Source organism: Erpetoichthys calabaricus, chromosome 6 (genome assembly GCF_900747795.2).
Source record: "Erpetoichthys calabaricus chromosome 6, fErpCal1.3, whole genome shotgun sequence".
Taxonomy (NCBI): domain Eukaryota; kingdom Metazoa; phylum Chordata; class Cladistia; order Polypteriformes; family Polypteridae; genus Erpetoichthys; species Erpetoichthys calabaricus.
In genome coordinates, this window is record NC_041399.2 from 80,136,705 (window position 1) to 80,157,847 (window position 21,143).

At 38.7% G+C, this 21,143-nt stretch overlaps 1 protein-coding gene across 4 annotated transcripts in view; it reads left to right on the plus strand.

The window, feature by feature from the left end:
- Positions 1-21,143, plus strand: part of myom1b (myomesin 1b) — a 147,299-nt gene that overhangs the window by 70,358 nt on the left and 55,798 nt on the right. For 2 of the 4 annotated variants that reach the window (XM_051928730.1, XM_051928732.1), the window contains exons 16-18: positions 3,170-3,344; positions 11,769-11,890; positions 15,440-15,457. In XM_051928730.1, coding sequence (XP_051784690.1) covers positions 3,170-3,344; positions 11,769-11,890; positions 15,440-15,457 — 315 coding nt within the window. The remainder of the gene's footprint in view (positions 1-3,169; positions 3,345-11,768; positions 11,891-15,439; positions 15,458-21,143) is intronic. The other 2 variants (XM_051928731.1, XM_028803759.2) reach the window with 1 other exon arrangement.

Below are 21,143 nucleotides of genomic sequence, written 5' to 3' on the forward strand. Positions count from 1 at the left end.
AGATGAGGTGGCTCGGGCATCTGATCAGGATGCCACCTGGACGCCTCCCTGGTGAGGTGTTCCGGGCACGTCCAACTGGGAGGAGGCCCCGGGGAAGACCCAGGACACGCTGGAGGGACTATGTCTCCCGGCTGGCCTGGGAACGCCTTGGGATTCTCCCGGAAGAGCTAGAAGAAGTGGCTGGGGAGAGGGAAGTCTGGGCATCTCTGCTCAAGCTGCTGCCCCTGCGACCCAACCTCGGATAAGCGGAAGAGGATGGATGGATGGATGGATGGAAGCTTGACACACCTATCCTTGGCCAGTTTTGCCAGTTCCTCTTTGCAGCACCTCTCAAGCTCCATCAGGTTGGATGGGAAGCGTCGGTGCACAGCCATTTTAAGATCTCTCCAGAGATGTTCAATCGGATTCAAGTCTGGGCTCTGGCTGGGCCACTCAAGGACATTCACAGAGTTGTCCTGAAGCCACTCCTTTGATATCTTGGCTGTGTGCTTAGGGTCGTTGTCCTGCTGAAAGATGAACCGTCGCCCCAGTCTGAGGTCAAGAGCGGTCTGGAGCAGGTTTTCATCCAGGATGTCTCTGTACATTGCTGCAGTCATATTTCCCTTTATCCTGACTAGTCTCCCAGTCCCTGCCGCTGAAAAACATCCCAACAGCATGATGCTGCCACCACCATGCTTCACTGTAGGGATGGTGCCATTGTTTCCTCCAAACGTGACGCCTGGCATTCACACCAAAGAATTCAATCTTTGTCTCATCAGACCAGAGAATTTTCTTTCTCATGGTCTGAGAGTCCTTCAGGTGCCTTTTGGCAAACTCCAGGCGGGCAGCCATGTGCCTTTTACTAAGGAGTGGCTTCCGTCTGGCCACTCTACCATACAGGCCTGATTGGTGGATTGCTGCAGAGATGGTTGTCCTTCTGGAAGGTTCTCCTCTCTCCACAGAGGACCTCTGGAGCTCTGAAAGAGTGACCATCTGGTTCTTGGTCACCTCCCTGACTAAGGCCCTTTTCCCCCGATCGATCAGTTTAGATGGCCGGCCAGCTCTAGGAAGAGCCCTGGTGGTTTCAAACTTCTTCCACTTACGGATGATGGAGGCCACTGTGCTCATTGGGACCTTCAAAGCAGCAGAAATTTTTCTGTAACCTTCCCCAGATTTGTGCCTCGAGACAATCCTGTCTCGGAGGTCTACAGACAATTCCTTTGACTTCATGCTTGGTTTGTGCTCTGACATGAACTGTCAACTCTGGGACCTTATATAGACAGGTGTGTGCCTTTCCAAATCATGTCCAATCAACTGAATTTACCACAGGTGGACTCCAATTAAGCTGCAGAAACATCTCAAGGATGATCAGGGGAAACAGCATGCACCTGAGCTCAATTTTGAGCTTCATGGCAAAGGCTGTGAATACTTATGTACATGTGCTTTCTCAATTTTTTTATTTTTAATAAATTTGCAAAAATCTCAAGTAAACTTTTTTCACGTTGTCATTATGGGGTGTTGTGTGTAGAATTCTGAGGAGAAAAATGAATTTAATTCATTTTGGAATAAGGCTGTAACTTAACAAAATGTGGAAAAAGTGATGCACTGTGAATACTTTCCGGATGCACTGTATATTCATTATATTAAAATCAACAATGATTGAAAAACACTGTCAGGAAAGAAAACAGCCTTTCTAACATAATGAATGTCAGTTTTAGAATGGGATATAGAAGAGGTTTGTTTAGAACCCGAATCTGAGACCTAGGTTAAAACTTAACTTACTATGAAATATTAATTATATCCATCCATCCATTTCCCAACCCGCTGAATCCGAACACAGGGTCACGGGTGTCTGCTGGAGCCAATCCCAGCCAACACAGGGCACAAGGCAGGAACCAATCCCGGGCAGGGTGCCAACCCACCGCAGGACACACACAAACACACCCACACACCAAGCACACACTAGGGCCAACTTAGAATCGCCAATCCACCTAACCTGCATGTCTTTGGACTGTGGGAGGAAACCCACGCAGACACGGGGAGAACATGCAAACTCCACGCAGGGAGGACCCGGGAAGTGAACCCGGGTCTCCTAACTGCGAGGCAGCAACGCTACCACTGCGCCACCGTGCCGCCCAATATTAATTATATAATAACTATGATTTTTTTCCATATGTCAAAAAGACAACATAATTATTTGTTTACAATTGCTGATTAAGGCAAACAAAAAACATATCCTGTATATTATATACATATATATATATATTCATGCATAAATATAATTCATATAACAACTTATAATTCTATCCACAACATACATTTTGCTACAAACATATACAAATTTATACATTTCGTATAAATGATTCAGCACAGTAATTAGTAAAGTCTACATACAGTAATACATCCATCCATCCATCATCCAATACAGCAGTCCATTAATATTGACTTTGATGTTGTTGTTATTCTCTGCTATATATACAGTAAATATGTTCTTCTTTTCATTGATAACTATATGTTTTTTAAATTTTAGAGCTTAGCATGGCAATAGAAACCTATTTAATCCAGAAATACTGTAATTAGTATTACTTTTTCATGCATTGTAGTCTTTACAATACTGCCCTCTGGTGATTTAAATGAATATTACTTTTTTTCTAAACAAACTTTTTTAAGTAGGAAAGGAGAAAGAATTGTAATAGAATCGAAAGTCTGATTCTGATGCTTTTTAGAAGCTTCCATTTAACCGAATAAGATTTCCATTTTTTTTCTAAAAATTAAAAGATTTTGAATTTTCCAGATTTTGATGTCTATGGCAATGTGATTTTGATTTTTTCAAAAAAAACTTGTCAAATGAAATTGAATATGATTAAAACACCTACATTATTTGTGTGAAACGTTTTTTTGACTAATGTAAGAAATCCTCAAGTCACCCCTGAGAAGACCTGACACGTCCATTAGATGATACCAAACGTAAGATTCATCTTGTACTTAACAGATGTTGCTACAAATAGTAGATGTGATTTAGAAAGATCCTTAAACTGATACTAATGTCAAAAAATGAAGCTTTTTGAGGTGAACAGTTCAATATATATCACGTTACAAAAACATTCAACTCAAGAATAGCAAACATGTTGTGTTTTTTATTACATTTTAATTTTACCCAGTACTAAAATTTCATCATAATGTTTTGTAGATATCCCCAAATCTCCGGGAGCTGTTATACCAACACGCAATACAGACACATCTGTGGTTGTTTCCTGGGAGGAATCTAAGAATGCGAAGGAGCTGGTTGGGTATTACATTGAAGCCTCAGTTTCTGGTTCAGGAGTCTGGGCGCCCTGCAACAACAAGCCAGTTAAAGGCAAGAGGTAGAGTAAAACTGAGAACTAATGAATTGCGTTTTGTCTACAACAAAAGATATAAAGTCAATATGTGCTATTTATATCTCACTAAAAACTCTTATATTTTACCTAAAAGGCCTGGAAACAATGTCAAAATTTGCAATTTTTGACTCCCCAAATATCAAATTATATTTTATCTAAAAAGGTCAGAAACAAGTCACTTGTTAAAGTACATGCAGAACTGGCTGTTTGTCGATGAAACTTCAGTCCTCATGTTATGACAGGTGTTTTTAGGAAAGGGAAATCAATCAATAATCCTTCTCATTATGTATAATTCTGCCATGCATCACAGACATAAATACAAAATTGTTTGTTAAACCGCTTAATCTCTGTGCAGGTCCTGCATAAATGTTACACATGTGCATTCAAACATTCAATAGGGTGAGGTGCAGTGGGAAGTGTGGGTTGCTTTTCGTACTACTGATCTTACTTCTGTTTGCTGAAGATATAATGTGTGAACACATTGCTGTATATACAAGATTTAGAATTCAGCAGCACAGAGAAATATGTTGAATGCACAAAACAAATTCAGGATCACTATGTATGGCATACCTGTTGTTTGGAAATTATTGGCCACCACATGGCTTTTACATTTGGATACATTTTACTTTAAATAGCTGCACATTGGCAGTAGTCATTACTTTGAATTTGTGTAGTGCATGTATGGAAATGGCAGGTCCAGACAACCTTAAAAACAAGCTTGATCAATGGAGATTTACATATTCTCATTTTGGGCCGATCAAAGAATACTCAGAAATATAGAATAGAATAGTGTGAAACATCCATCCATCCATCCATTATCCAACCCGCTATATCCTAACTACAGGGTCATTGGGGTCTGCTGGAGCCAATCCCAGCCAACACAGGGTGCAAGGCAGGAAACAAACCCCGGGCAGGGCGCCAGCCCACCGCAGTGTGAAACATGATAGTCCACAATTTTTTTCACCAAAATGAATTGAAATCAAAATTATGTCTTTAAAAATCTATATCTAAGCCACCTTTTGTTTTCCTTATTTTTTTCTTTCAAATTTCTTTAGCATTAGGTTATCAAAAGTCTTTGTTTTAGAGGATCCAAAATGTGGTCACATGTCTGTGTGCACAACTATGATTTGTAGCAGTGGTGCAATGATGCCACAAATCATGTACCCATTGGCTCATAAAGACTAGCAACATGATCCTACAAGCAAAAGTAACTCTGAAAATGCTGGCATCTATCGAGAAAAACCCTAAACAAGATAGTGTCTTCATGATACCATGGAAATTATTAATACATTTAAAAGGTCAGGTCAGGTCAGGTTAGGGAGCACAAACTGGTACAGCACATTGCAGCACTCCCCACATGACGAAACTGTTTGGGATCCTGGTTGGCAACCCACAAGGCAGACACACAGTCCAGTCCCCCCTTCGGAGATAACCATCTATCTGCTTCAGCAAGGTGTTACATGGGCTTCCCCTTGGCCTGGTCCAGCCACTCAGGTCCACATCAATGAAGATCATGTGAGCCAGATTACCTTTGGGGAATCGCAACACATGGCTTTAGTGCTGTAACTAATACTCCCTCACAATGCAGGTAATGTGCCTCATTCAGGACTATGTGAGTAACCGCTCGTTCAACATAAAGTCAAACCAGTAGTATTCAGGGATTCCCCGAATAAAAGGCAGTACCGAAGGAGTTCAGTCGTCATCTCAGGCCACTAGAAAATGTTCACGTCTCGCAAACATATATCAAAACAGGAAGCACGAGGACTCTAAAGACTTGGATCTTCATCCTTTTTCAGAGATATGAGGAGCACCACACACCTCTGCCCAGGGACCTCATCATCCCCCATGGTCTTCCAATCCATCTACTGACTTCATAGGAAGAGCCACCAGAGACATGAATGTCACTGCCGAGGTACGTAATCCTCTCAAGAGGGTCGACACTCTCCGTAAACAGACACACTGCTGATGGGTGTGCCCAAGAGGTCATTAAAGGGCTGGATCTTGGTTTTTATCCAGGACACTTACAAGCCCAGACACTCAGACTCCTTGCTCAGTCTCTTGAGAGTTCTGATCATAGCCTCCATTGATGTTGCAAAGATCACAGCACGGCAAAGTCAAGATCAGAACACCAACAGAAGCCCCACAGCTGCTGGACCCCATAATCCTGCCCAACACCCTGTCCATGCATGCATTCAACAGAGGAGAAGCAAGAACATACCCCTGACGAACTCCAGGATCAGAGTTCTACCTCCACTGTGCACAGCACTACAGTATCAGTGTACAGGCTGACCATGATATCCAACAACCTTGGGGGGATCCTGCAAAGTCTCAGGATGTCCCACAGGGCAGCTTGGTCAACTGAGTCGAATGCTTTATGAAAATCTACAAAGACTGCAAAGAAACTCTGCCAATATTTTCATTTGCGCACCATGAGAATGCTCAGCACCAGGATGCAGTCAATGGTAGTCTTCTTAGGTGTTAAACCAGACTGCTCCAGTCACTGGTAGGTGAGCAAATGATCACAGATCCTATTGAGGATGACCCTAGCAAGGACCTTACTCGACACAGAGACCACTGTCATCCCCGTGTAGTTGCTGCAATCCAGGTGACCACCCTTCCTTTTCCAAACAGGGACAACAAGTCCTGCTTTCCAGTCAGTTGGGATGATACCTAAAGATTGCTTACAACGCAAGAAGGACAGCCTTACCACCTACCTAGAGTTTACCCCAGATACCTCAAATCCCTGCAGCCTTCCCTACCCCTCAGCTGGTTCACCACCTGTGCAAACATTTAAAACTACAACAAAAAAGTAATAATTTTAAAATAAAACAAATTACAACATTCATAAATAAGATTTTCAAGGATAACAACCAAAACAACAATAGCAATAACTATTGGGAATGTCCTCTAATGATACCGTAACTCTTTGAACTTTGCTCCTCCAGCTTATTATTGATGCCTAAAAATAATTTATGGCTTTGTATGTCAAAGCCTTGCCTTCATTGCTTAATTTATGTGCAAACTATTTCCATAGGTGAAAGATTCATGCTTCAAGGTTATTTTCTGTGAAATGGTGCTTTAAAGTACAACAATCCGGGCTCCAGGTTTATTTGAATACCTTCACTAGTATGCATAGGATTTTAAAATTGCTCAGTGACACCTCAGCTCTGCTCTTCTTGAACAAATGCTGTTAATGACTTAAACTAATTGATTTACTAGAACTTTAATTTATCATACAACAGTCTATTGTTCAGTTTAATTTCCTGAAGTGTTTAAAAATTTCTATAATTTGTTGAGAAACATTATTTAATGAGCAGCATCGATTGTCTGAAAACATCAAATACACAAAACAGACCAATCAAAAAATTGTAGCAAAGGTGACTTAAATACAACAGTATTGGCTGATCAGCAAATAATTTAAAAGAGTTACAAAGAAATAAAAAGATTGATTTGCATATAAAAAACACATAAGGTTAATGTTAATATGATGTTGTACAGTGTCAGTGCTACTGTCTCACATTGTCAGAGTCTGAGATTTAAATCCTGGCTCAGATGCTGTGTTTAAAGTATTTGTTGTTAGGACTTTACTTTGGATATATCAGTTTCCCACCAACATCCTAAAGACAGATTTTAATGTAAGTTAATTTAGCAAACTGGTCACTAGCAAAATGTATTGATTTGCTGACTCAAACTTCCAATGGCATTGACTTCAATTTCTTGCCCAGGATGCAGCACTAACAACTACTGTATCATGCTGCCTTATTCTCAAAGTGTCATTGTATAATCTGCCAGGAAATGAAAGATATGTTTTTATTACAATGAAGTATCATAAAAACATAAAACAATCATGAAACTAATTATTTATTTTATCAGTTGGCCTTCATTTTGGCAAGGACTTTTTCACAGTGAGCACCAGCAGCTTATACTGAAGCACAAATCTGAAAAAACAGGAATCCATGATTTCAGTTACCATTTGGAGGCAGCATTTATTAAATTTTTACAAGTTATATGATTTTATTATGTTTTCAATTATAAAATGTGAGATTTTGGGTATTCAAATCAGCTGTATTGAAAACGTTTAATGAACTAATTCACTTAAGTGGATCCAAAGAAAAAATAAATATAATAAATAAAATTGTATATGTAACAAACATTATGGTTTTGTACATAAGTATTGTTTTGCTAGTCTCAAACCATTACATGTATATATTGCCTTAATTCAATATTAAAAAAGTTTAAAATTACAAAGTTTATCTTTTAGTCACAAGACAAGAAGCAACCCTAAAGAGTGAACATTCCATCAAATGACACACTCACACAGATACACTAAGCCCACTTGTTCCAGGCTAATTTAATATTGTCAATTATCCTGTGCTGCATGTCTTTGAGATCTGGGAGAAAAACAAGAGCAAAGTACGTGGGGAAAAAAGAATGCAGACAGGAAGAAAATGTGCAACTTCCATAATGTGCTGCCCATAGGTCAAAATAAAGATGATTAATTAATGATTAGAGAATTTAACACTACGAATGTCTCTGTTTTAGTTCTGTTAGATGCAACTATATAATTACATTGACTTTAGTCAACCTAAACTCGTTCAAGGGCGGCACGGTGGCACAGTGGGTAGCACTGCTGCCTCGCAGTTGGAAGACCTGGGGACCCGGGTTCGCTTCCCGGGTCCTCCCTGCGTGGAGTTTGCATGTTCTCCCCGTGTCTGCGTGGGTTTCCTCCGGGCGCTCCGGTTTCCTCCCACAGTCCAAAGACATGCTGGTTAGGTGGATTGGCGATTCTAAATTGGCCCTAGTGTGTGCTTGGTGTGTGGATGTGTTTGTGTGTGTCCTGCGGTGGGTTGGCACCCTGCCCGGGATTTGTTCCTGCCTTGTGCCCTGTGTTGGCTGGGATTGGCTCCAGCAGACCCCCGTGACCCTGTGTTCGGATTCAGCGGGTTGGAAAATGGATGGATGGATGGATAAACTCGTTCAAAACCCATTTCTGAATTAATAGCTTGTGTAAAGCTAGATATACAGCATGTCAATGTCAATGTCAATTTATTTATATAGCACATTTAAAACAACATAGGAATGCTGTGGCCAAAGTGCTTTACAATAAATAGAATAAAAGAAAAAAACAAATAACACAAATAGCATAAATAGAAATAAAAAGATATGAACATAAATAAAAATAAAATAAATAATAAATAGAAGTGATGTTATATAATCACAATGAGGAAACCATCAGTATTTACTGAAGGTCACGGAATGCAAGTGAATAGAAATGAGTTTTTAATCTTGTTTTGAACAGTTGAATTGTAGACGACTCCTTTATGTGATGAGGTAAAGAGTTTCACAGGCGAGGAGCAGCAGCTGCAAAAACCCTGTCCCTCTTAGTTTTACCCTTGGTATGAGGGACAAGAACAGACAACTGACCAGAAGATCAAAGCACTCTGGATGACTGGTGTAAAACACACAATTTGGATAAATAGGCAGGAGCAAGCCCATGTAAAGATTTAAAAACTAGCAGCAAGATTTTAAAATCAATTCAAAAACTGACAGGCAGCCAGTGTAAAGAAGCTAATATTGGAGAAACAGAGTCATACTTTCTTGCCCCAACCAGAAAGTGAGCAGCAGCATTCTGGACCAACTGTAACCTGTGTATCAGGGATTTGCTAATCCCAGAATACAGAGAGTTGCAGCAATCAAGGCAAGAAAAGATAAAAGCATGAGTGGCTTTCTCAAGATTCCTAAAAGATAAAAAAAGGCTTTATCTTACCTAATAGACGAAGCTGGAAAAAGCAACTCTTGACTACAGAATTTACTTGTTTCTCAAAAGAGAGGTTACTGTCAAAGATTACACCAAGATTGTGGAGTTGAGGTTTGCAAAAGACAGAGAAAGAGCAGAGAAGTCCAAGACCAATTTGGGCTTTAGCTGATGGACCCACTATAAGCACCTCCATTTTATTTTGATTCAGATCAAGAAAATTATTAGCCATCCAGGATCTTAGTTCAGAAAGACAGTTGTGTAGTTGATTCATTGCAGAGTTGCAGACAGGAATATAAACTTGTGTGTCATCAGCATAGCAGTGAAAAGAAATGTTAAATTTCTTAAAAATAGCTCCAATGGGATGAAGGTATATAGAGAATAAAATAGGACCCAAAATGGATCCCTGAGGAACACCATATTTAAAAGGAGCAGTAGCTGAAAAAGAGGAATTTAAAGTCACTGAAAAGTGTCAACCAGTTAAATATGACCTGAACCAGTTAAGAGCAGCCCCTTTAAGCCCCACAAGATGTTCAAGCTGCATCAGCAATATCTCATGGTCAATAGTGTCAAAGGCAGCGGACAGGTCAAGGAGGAGAAGGACTGCCGCGTCACCTGAGTCAGTAATAAGAGAGATGTCGTTGAATACTTTCAGGAGGGCCGTTTCAACACCTTGAAAACTCCTAAAGCCAGATTGGTAGATCTCAAATAAATTATTGGAGTTAAGGTGATCGACCAATTGATTATAAATAATTCTTTCCAGAATTTTAGCCAGAAATGGCAGTATGTGTGTTAATAATAATTTCAATAATAATAATAATAATTCCAGTCTTTAAAACTCACTCAGCCTAGGCTATCTACTCTGAAAATACCTTTACAGTGGGCAAAATGTGGAGTATGTCATACATGAGGCGTATTAAAGGCATCAGACTCTGATGTCTGACCTCTGGAATATTATAGGACAAGGGGGCTCCTGCCTGCTTTGTTTCCGCAGTTTCAGACGCGCGTTTACTTCACTCCGCAGTGGTGCCACTCACAATATGGCGGTGACGCCTGTGCCTTCACTCCGCAGTAGTGCCACTCACAATATGGCGGTGAAGCCTGCGCCTTCCGTACTTTATGGACCCGTGGGGCCTCCGTAGCCTCTTCCGTTTGAATCTGGGCTGCAGCGCAGAGTCCTCTTATTTGTGTGGCTGTGTTGGTAGTCGTTAGCCATGGGCGCGTTGTTGGTTCATTACTCATTCACGTCAGTTGAGCTCTTTCGTTTTTAGGCCGTGACTCCTTCATGCACGGTGGATAAGACTTCGCGTGCGGTTTATGAGACGCGCGCTGTACGCGCCTGCGCAGTACGTCTCATGGTCCCATCGCCGTGTCCCTGCGTCCATGCCATCTGGTTTACCATTCTCGGTTAGTAATATGGATAGGAAATCTGATGACCTGCCTCCGATTGCACCTCTGGGTGTGGCTGAACTACGGCCCAGACAGGCCCAGGAACCCTTGCAGCTCCCCCTGGTGGCCACCCCGGATCCCAACAGGACTGTGGAGAACTCCATCTCCCATGGAGCCCTGCGGGTATCTGAGGCACCACAGTCACCCAGGGGAGCTGCCACCAAGTGGTCTAGGGGAACCACTTTGCAGTCCATGCCTGCTCCCCTGGAACATATACAGAAAGGGTGTCCTGGCCGGGCATGGGCCCCGGCCGTCCACAACAGCACACATCTACTTTACTTGTTTAACCCAATTGTTTTTATTTCCTTCATTTTTGTCAGGTTCAATGCCTATACTGAAAATTGTTAAAACTGAGGTTTTTTCATTTAAAAAAAGTAAAAAGCTAAGACTTGGGATTTGAAGAGAGATTTGTCAAAATGATTAAACTGCTATATTCCTCTTCCATGGAATTCACTATTTCAAACTTCAAAATCTCCCAAACTTTTCAGTTCATCAAAGGTGCCAAGCTGGCATGCATTCTTTCCCACTGCTTTTTACAAATGGTAGACATACTGTTATATGGTATTCTGTCTAGCCATACTTCAATAAAAGCTACTCTCAGTATATTAAGCAGTGTAGAAATTATTTTGCTCTGGACAGGTTCTCTCTAGAATTGTATTTCACTCAGTTGTTCATTATATTCCGTGGTCAATTCTGTTATCATGGAAATCTGTAACTGCTTGAATAGATTAAGCTAACAGCTTGCTTTTAAAAGAATCTGGGCGGCTTTCATTTCCTAATGAAGGACTTCACTGTACAGTACTACTGAAAATTCTCAACACTCTTAAACATATTTCACCTCTCTCTGTACAATTCTGTCACTGGGCTATACAAATAGCATTTTAGTCTTCATATTCTTTACATTTGCCTCAGGTTGATCAGCTCCATGTTGTAACTGGATTTTTTTTGACACTTGTATTATAATTGAAATTGTGTTGTTGCTTTTTCTCTTATACTGCACATAATTATTTATTTACTTGACAAATCTGCTATATTCTAACGAAATGTGTTCTTTATTTCAAGCAAAAAATGTGTTGTCTAATATTATTTTAATTGATCACACAAACATACAGTGTCATGCTAATAGTTTTGGAGAATGGTATATTATCAAATGGAATTTACAATGGAAAAAGGAAGTACTAAATCAGATACCTCTCTGTAAACAGATTTATTTGCCACGGGCTTTTAACTGGACAGACGTATGTGTTTCGGGTGCGGGCTGTTAACGCAGCAGGGCTCAGTGGTTTCTCTCAAGAATCAGAGGCTATTGAAGTCAAGGCAGCTCTTGGTAAGCTCACACATCTTCTGCATCTTTTCTGAATTATCTTACAATAAGTATCACATTGTAGATTAATAAAATGTGTGTGTAAATTAAACCATTTATTATAACCAAGATGTTTGCATTTCTCTGTCCCATCAATGTTTTTCTTTCCACCAACAATCTCTCATGGGTCATGCTATAACTGTTCACATTGTACTTCACTGCAGTAACAGAGTCAAGTCTCTTCACTCTCTCCACAATGATAGATCAATAGTAGCCTTTTCTTGGTTTGGCCCACTCTTCCCCAGCAGAGGAGATTTTCTGCAAGTCTGACAACCTCTCTGTCCCTGTACCCTTGGGCAATGATGCACCCACATACCCTTCCTAATCTAAGTAAGGTATCCCCCAGCAACCCTGCCATGAATCTTTCTGTTCCCATTGTTCTCATGTAACTTCTTTCCATGCCTGGAATTACTAACACATGTTTGTAGCCATTTGTCTTTTGTATTAGGCATGTGCCACACTCATTTTGTAAACAACATTCTTTTTTGTGGAAATGCAGCATGTCTATCACTTTTTAATACTGAAATGCAGTACAGTTGTGATATACAGCAAGAGGTGTGTGATCATATGCTTTAGACATAACAAGGGACTGACGCTTTTTTTTTTCTTTTCTGGCTTAAAGAAATCAACCCACCTATTTTTGCATAATGGATTTGGCAGAAGTATAACATTGGACATATCCCACCAATCAGTTAACAGGCATGTCACAAAGGAAAGGGATGGCTCAGGTCCACGAGACCTTTAACTACAGAAGTGGTGATATCTCTTCATCTGTACAGCACTGAATTACTTTACACGTGTTTTTCAGTTCTATCACATGTGATTCTGCACTACGACAACTGATCACTCTGTAAAAACTTATATATACATACATTAAAGTTTTTCCTATATATACAGTATATATAAATATATATATATATATATATATAGAGAGAGAGAGAGAGAGAGAGTGAGAGAGGGAGAAAGTAACTTTATTTTTTAATTAAATAATTTAAACAATTTATTTTTATTAAAATCACACAACATTCCATACAAATAAATCAATTTTTACAAAAATAGGATCGAAAACAAATCAACCCCCACCCCTGAGAAACAGAGCATGGCCTGCAGAGTAAAACTTAAAGCTAGAAAATAGATAAACAGTAAATAGATAAGTAATAATAATATTAATAGATAATAATTAATATTTAGCTCATAGATATTAATAGATAAATGGTAAGTAGATTAATTAATAAGTGAATAAAGATAAATGAAAAAAAGGGTGAGAATCTGCTTCCTCAGTACTTTAAAAGTTTATTCTAAAATGTTATTGATTAGATCCTGCCAGGTTTTGAAAAAGTTCTGCACAGATCCTCTAAGTGCAAATTTGATTTTTTCCTATTTTTTGGTAAATCCATTAAACTAGTATAATAACAAATTAATTATTGTGTTTACACATACTATGAGCAGCTAAATATTTGTCATATTTCAAGGAAATTAGGAAATATTATTTAATACAGACTCCACCCAGTTGGCTTGTGTAAATTTCCTGTTTATTATGTATTGTGAATGTTGAAATACGTTTCTAGTTAGACAAACCAATATCACTTTGCTTAATCCTTTCAGCAGTGTTTCCTGTCTTACTGTTAAGATTGTTTTTAAATGTTTCATATATGTTGTGAAATATCTTGAAGTACATTTTAAGATGTCTCAAAAAAGTAACTAATTTCAAGACATCTCAAATAAACTTAATTTCAGACATCTCAAAAGTGAGACACTTTGAAAAGATCTTAAATGCATTGTAAGATATGTTTACTGCTTTTAGGAAAAATCTCAGCATAATTTTTGTTCAGAACTTGTTAGAGATTGGCTAGTCATTTTTATGGTTATTTTCATGGGTACCACCTTAATGTTGACGGCAATGACACCATGGCTAGGTACCGTATGAGGGCGGGTGGCAGCACAACACATAAGTGCCCTGCTGATATAATAATTTGAGGCATTCTTTGACTCACATTTCAACGAAGCCAAAACCCACGATAGTTCAGCACTGTAGCATCTAAAAGAAAAAAAAAAAAAAATTTTTGTAAGTTTAGAGATGAGTTTGATTAGACTTTGGACTGAGATTTGTAGACAGTAGTAGTAAAAGCATTCAATACTGTAGAATTTCAAGTGATAATCCCTTGGACACATTTTTTCAACAATTAACATTGTATCTGCCACTCAGATATCTTGACTTTCCATCCATTTCAGCTATCTCAATAACTTTCTTTCTGTTGTGAGATACTTTATACATATTTCCTATTTATTGTTAGTTACATTTAACTGTAAAAATAAAGGTAACATGCATGTATATTGCTTTAAAAACAAGTACAGTATAAAATATCAGGAAAAGGCTTCAGTAAATATTTGCATAGACTCTGTAATTGTCTACAACAGCATTGGTGGGATGTGTTGCTGTCCCACTATGAGACACACCACAATTTTATGTTTTGATCAATGCTGTGGAAACACACATCCACTCCAATATCTCTCATGATTGCTAAGTTAGGTAATGAACAGATGACAAGTATGACCACGGTGTAGATTTTGATCCTTGTCAAGTCACTTGTTGAAAGCTAGTTCTCTAAAAGGAATTTTGTCTTCCTGGAAGATTGCTCTACGCTCGGGATAGAAAACCTCCACAACAGGATGAACCTTCTCACTCAGACAGCTTTTTACATTCATGTACTTAGATCCTCCAAGTAAATCAACTGACCTATAGAATGCCATGGTGCATCCACACTATAAATGATTAAATATTCAGGTGAGTATACTTATTTTGATGTGTGCCATTCATTATGTGTGTACTTGCTAAGAGAAAGGTGAGGTTTTCCACAGCTCAGTACAACACTGTTGTGTTTCTTTCACCTGCATGAGTCTGATAGATGGGGTTACAGAGATTAGTAAGTGCTTGACACAATTAATACGTATGTCTATTGAGGTAGCAATAGGAGCCTTTGTATCAGCTACTGCTTCTATATGTAAACTTCACATGAATGCTATCCTTACTCTTAAAAGTAAATGGTCTTTCCTCAGTACTGTGACATGTTTTCAAAGGGAGAACCACTTTACATATTGTTTGGCAAACTTCACGGAGAATAATCAGCATTTACTTTTACAGCTAAATTTGACCGCTTGTTTTTGTGACCAAGTGATGTGAAACTTTAAAAGGATATTAAAATGACAGACTACATCCGCACATCCTGTTTTTAGAATGACACAACCCTTGCAAATTAAAAATCTTAAAATTAACAAAGGCTACATAAGTCTGCCCAAAAAAGTTTATCACAACTGTAATGCTGTGGCGTCTTAAACTTACAATCTTCTCTTCATTTTTTCTCTTTCGAAAAATATGAAGAATTAAATGTAGTATTTAAAACTGTTTTAATGTTATTATCTTGTTTTTGTTCCTGTTTTGCTGTTGTTGTTACTGTTATTTCTTATCAGATGCCTACCTGATTCAAATGCTCTCCTGTTCTCTGCTAACTCTAGGGGGAGGCATTCCTCATGGTGTGTGTCCTGAAACAAGTGGTAAAACTGGTGGACTAACAATGCACATGCCACACTGGGCAGGCAAGCATGAGGCCTCTCAGTCTGCTCCCTCCACTTTGCTAGAGCGCGATGATCAGGTTAACAGGCACGCACCTTCCAGTAGCTCTGAATCTTTAGCCACAAGGCCTAACACTTATAAGGGCCAAGAGGGAACAAACAAAAGCCCCTCAGTGGCCTCTGTTCCTGCTCAAAATGATGATGTTGGGCAGCCATGTAAGTTCCAGCTAGAACGTGACAATGTGCAGGAAAAATCACAGCAACGGAGAGATTCAGGTGAGATTTATAAACTATTTGGTAAAACCATCTGCTGAGCATGGGTTACTTATAATGGTGTCTTCATTTCACTTTGAAAACAATTGTTGCTGGAAGAAATATTGTCAGTTTTCTTACTGCGTTTGTGAGACTGTAAGTTTCCAAAATAAAGTTCTGTTTCTCACTAGTTCTACTGTAAAAGTTTTTTAAATGCACGTAATAGAAGACCCCATTTGTGCATTTTAGTAATTTAAATGTAGTCTTATTTCAAAAATAGATTATTTAAAGGTAATCCTCACAAATGACCCTCTATGTCAGTCAGTAAATCATTTTGTATATCGACTTTAATGATGGGTATAGTCACAAAGCATTTTGTAAAGTAATTAAAAAGTTGCAATGAAGAATAAATGAAATACTGCATTAAACACTACTGAACATTATATAAGTAGAGTGACACAGCACTTAAAGTTAATGAAAAAGTACATCAAATAGGCAGAGTTGTGGTTTAAATTTAGATATTTAATTATTGCCAGGTCTAAGATATACTTTTCATTTTGAGTTAAACTGTTATGTCACTTCTATAGGTTTTTTATTTTTCTAAAATGTCAGGGTCATGACTACTGAATATAACAGACATTGCAAATTACTCTTTACTGGCTAGAAATCTACTGTAAAGAAAACTAAATTAAATATCAATCACCATTTTAAAAGTGACTCTTGAGCCACAAACAGATATATTACATAGAGTGGTCCTCAGTAATATTTTGAAAAACACGCTGACATATCAGAAAATGCAAAAATAAATCAAAATCCACATATTAAGCACACGGAAAAGCACAAAAACATAATGAAATATATGAAAAAGCAAATTGAAAGATGCAACAACATATGAAAAAAGATATCAATAAAAACAACTGAAACATTCAAAAACAAAATGTAAAATGTAATTAAATCAAAAAGACACAAAAGAACTGAAGAACCCAAAAAAACCCCCAAAAAGCTGTGGGAAGCAGCCCGGACACAGACAGACAGACAGACATCGTTTTGTCACCCAACACACGTTTATTTGACACTTCTATACAAAGGTGAACACGCAAACCCAGTGCCGCAGCACCAATCACCCCACAAGTCCAGGCCCTTCCACAATGCCTTTCCTCTCCCAGACCTCGTCCTCTTCCACCCGACTCCAGCCCTGAATGAAGGGAGGCGGACCCTTTTATAGCCACCCGGATGTGCGCCAGGTGCTTCCTGGCAATCTTCCACCGGCACTCCCCCGTGTGGCGGAAGTGCCGGCGGCGTACCCGGAAGCACTCCAGGTGTCCCTGCTCCTCTTCCCCTCCAGCACTTACGGGTGTGGCGGAAGTGCTGAGGTCCAGGGCTGACAAGGCATCCGGGCGCCCCCTGGTGGTGACCACGGGCCCCTACAGGGTTGAGCCCCAAAATTCTGCACCCGTGGCCCCCAAAGCAACCAGGGCGGTCGCCCCCTCATGGTCTGGAGGAGGCGCAAGCCCTCCTCCGGTCCTCCTGGGGGTCCCGTCTGGGTACCACCCCCAGCCGCGTGCCACAAAGCAAAACCAAATTAAAAATTCAAAAACTAAACAAAATACAAATATAGGACCACAGGGACAATTTACGATAGCTAGTTAATCTAACCTACACACCTTTAAGAAACTCCATGACTGGGTGTGGGATTCTAACTTAGAAATGTGGGTCTGTGAAACAGCAGCACTGCCCACAGCACCACCATGCTGCCCTGAATCACATGTGTTCCTATCTATTCAGATGTTATAGATAATGAAATTAGTTTCACTTGCTAGGACCCCAGATAGATTATGGCATAATGGAAAGCACAGGAAAAAGTATTATGCTTAAAGACATCGAGGTCTTCTCCTTGCCAGAAGTATGAAATTCTTGGCCTGAAGCAGATCTTCAGCATCTGGATTTTGGTGCAGTGCTGTCCATCAGAACTGAACTAAACAAGTACTTTTACTTCTTCTAAAAGGATGATTCTCATTTGAAGTCTTGTTATTAACGTGTCTTAATGGTTTTGTCTGCCAACTTAGGTGTGTTAACAATAGGCGATTAAAGATCCATTCTGTACTGGATCTTTAATTGAATCTGTCCAAAATGTAAAGACACCTTTTATGTACTATGCATGATCAAGTTTTTTGTCTTGCAGGTACTAAGTTTGTGACTGTCAAATGTCTTTTTTGCATGTGATATTTCAATAATAAAGTACTGGCGTTCCAGGTGGGAAAGAAGTAGACATTTTAAATGTATTTTATTGAGAAATTTAGTCTTTAAGGCTCTTGCTTCTAGGCAATATAGACTGGGTGTAAGAAGCATCGTGTAAATGAGACTGACGGAAATGTTGTGAACTGTACTTTGAGGTAAGTACTGGTGAAGAAAACTGTGCATTGAGTAGAGGAAACAAATCATTATTAAATCCAAAAGTAATGCATGAGACTCACTTTACACAATGCACTTTATTTTTTAATGTGGAACATTTGGATTTCAATTGCAAATGCTAAGGACAGATAATCTGCCATTCCTAGTGTAAACTAATTAACCCAATCTCACATAACTAAAAGGAATTTCTTTAGGCTAAATCATAGAGTTAACATATCTAAGCTGCTTCTGTAGTTAAGTCCAATATTTCCAAAGACATACACCAAAAACGTGGACTTGATTAGTGCCATTAAAGATATACTGTAGAGGTTGGGAGCATTCAGTAATAGCACATTACCATACCCACCACACAACGAACCACCAGGATTGAGACCCGAGTGCAGTGGGTGACACCTCAGCACCACATTGGAACAGTGTGAGTTTTTTTACAGTGCATGGAGTGCCAATCCTTCTACCAACCCCCAAGTTTTCCATGTAAGTTGGAGGACCTGATTGCAGGGTTGGATGCAGATTAACGTCATACACAGGACAAAACAATTGCAGGCTGAGGGCCTTGCTCAAGGGCCCAACGGAGTAGAATCATTTCTAGTGTTTATGGGATTCAAACTGGCAACCTTCTAATTGATTGCGCAGCTCACTAGCCTCAGAGCCTCCACTGTCCATCAAGAAAATAGATTCCAAATTAATATACACTAAGGTTAAGTGGAAGAAACCATTAAATGTATATATCTGATGAATGGTGAATAAATGCATGCTGCTAAAATTAGTTCTTCTGTGGCAGCAGGTAATAAAGTAAGTATGGACAGTAACAGTCCAGCTTATCATACCTTACAATGCTGGCTTAGTTGACATATCCTCTTTACACTATAAAACCAGTCCAGTACACTGCCTGCTTTTATAAAAATTTGTTTTCCACTGTTTATTCAACAGTTTACAATCTGGGAACTTTTTAAGTTAAACTACTTTTACTTTATTTAGGGACCATTTATAATAAACACCATCCAGATATACTTTACACATACAGAACTGTTTACAAACTGTTTACACTGGCCAGCAATAGCTGTGAAGGATGATGATTTCTCCATCCTCTTACTGCATTCTTAATAAGGAAGCATTATACCCATGGTACATACAAGGAAAAAATGTAATTACTAGGAAAGGAACAAATGCACTGGTGGGATGCCAGCTTTACCCCACTTTTGGGTGCTTTTTTGACAATGTCATTATATTCAACAAAAAATCAACACAGACATGATGTGAGATTTCGTTCATAAAATCACAATGTCCCCATGATTTATGTAGTACTGACTTCTTATTATTCTTGATTAACATTTACGGTATAACATCAAGGGCCAGAAGCTGCCTCTTTAGATGTCTCCTACATTTTCCAATACTTACAACAGGTATCTGTTCATATTACCACTCACTGTTGCAAACCTTAAGTATAAAGCAGGCATTAAGCACTTTGCCTCAGATGGTACATTTGGAATTTACCATTCAGATGGGGGAACAAATAGAGTGTATTCAGAGTATGAATTTCATAGCCGCCCCCCCCCCCAATCATGGAGCAATGTTGGAAAAAAGGTGCAATGGTAAAAATTAATTGAAAGTCCATATTGGCTGCATTTGAGATAATGTGTTGCTACAGGCTACTAAGGGTACATTTAGACCACAGTTAAAAGTTACTGAATTCTGATTTTTGGCCAATATATGATTTTTGTTTTTTAATGGTACAAATTAATTTTGCAAGTTCAATTCAATTTGACTTTGTATCGATATATATCCTGAATCTGCAAGATGAATATAAATTAATTCATTCTGACATGCTGACTACAAATCGTTTACAGTATCAGACATTTGTTAACTTGCAATCTTGTAAGTACATAGAAATCTGAAGACACAAGAGGGGAGCCATTTCTGTTGGGAACAAGATTTGGAGAGGTTTAAAGTGAAATAGCTGTTTGACACAATTAGACTCTTGAGGGTGCCGTTTAATCACAGTAACATCTGACTGCAAGACTCAGAAGAATACACATTTGAAGTGTAACATTTCAAAAAGCATGTAGCAATTGGAATACTTTGGTAGGCTTTCTTTATTTTTTGCAATATCCATTTCACTATAACATCAAATCTGTGTTATGTAAGTGAAAGGAAAAATTACCTTTAATGAACAGAACTGGGTGTGGGTAGTTTTGAATTTAACTCATGAGGATAAAAGGTAACCTATAGCAATGATGACAGAATAACCATAATTTACGCATGCAACCCCATAAATCATAACAATATAAACTAGATTAGGGTCTCTGAAATAATCTGACCATCCTAATATAATCTCGAAATTCAATGAAGCAAACAACAACAATTATTTCAATAGCACATTTTCATAGGGTGTAGCCAAAAGTGATTTAAAATATGACAAAGAAAAAAATAACATGAAAAGAAAAACAAATTATAAATAGATAAAAATAAGAATTAATAAATGACACACCAAAATATCAGATAAGAATACACCAGTACACACATAACATAGATATACAGGTAATAGAAAAGGTGGAGTCCTTATATATAGATTCATTTTTAAAGTCTCTAAAGATAAGTCTGATGATATGGTCAGATTAAAAAAAATATCTTTAAACATTTATTTATGATTCCTGTTTACTGTTTCCTCTTAATAGTGCGCAAATAATGCAATATCACCATCCAGTCAGTGCATGACATCAGAGATTTTTCCAGCGAGAGGTTCAGAATGGAGAGCTTTTCTAGCATGCCAGGAGTGAATGAAACTTATCAAATCACAGAGGGTGATGAAAAACAGTGAATGACATGTTGTGGTGTTTTCACACACGTTTTAATTTAAGGCAGTTTGAGAGATCCTCATACTTTGAATTAAATAAAGCTTTAGTAATGCAGACAAAACCTACGGCTGCAGTCTCATTGACATATTGATTCTGCCAGTTTATTTTGCCTTGTTTGTTTCTCCTAT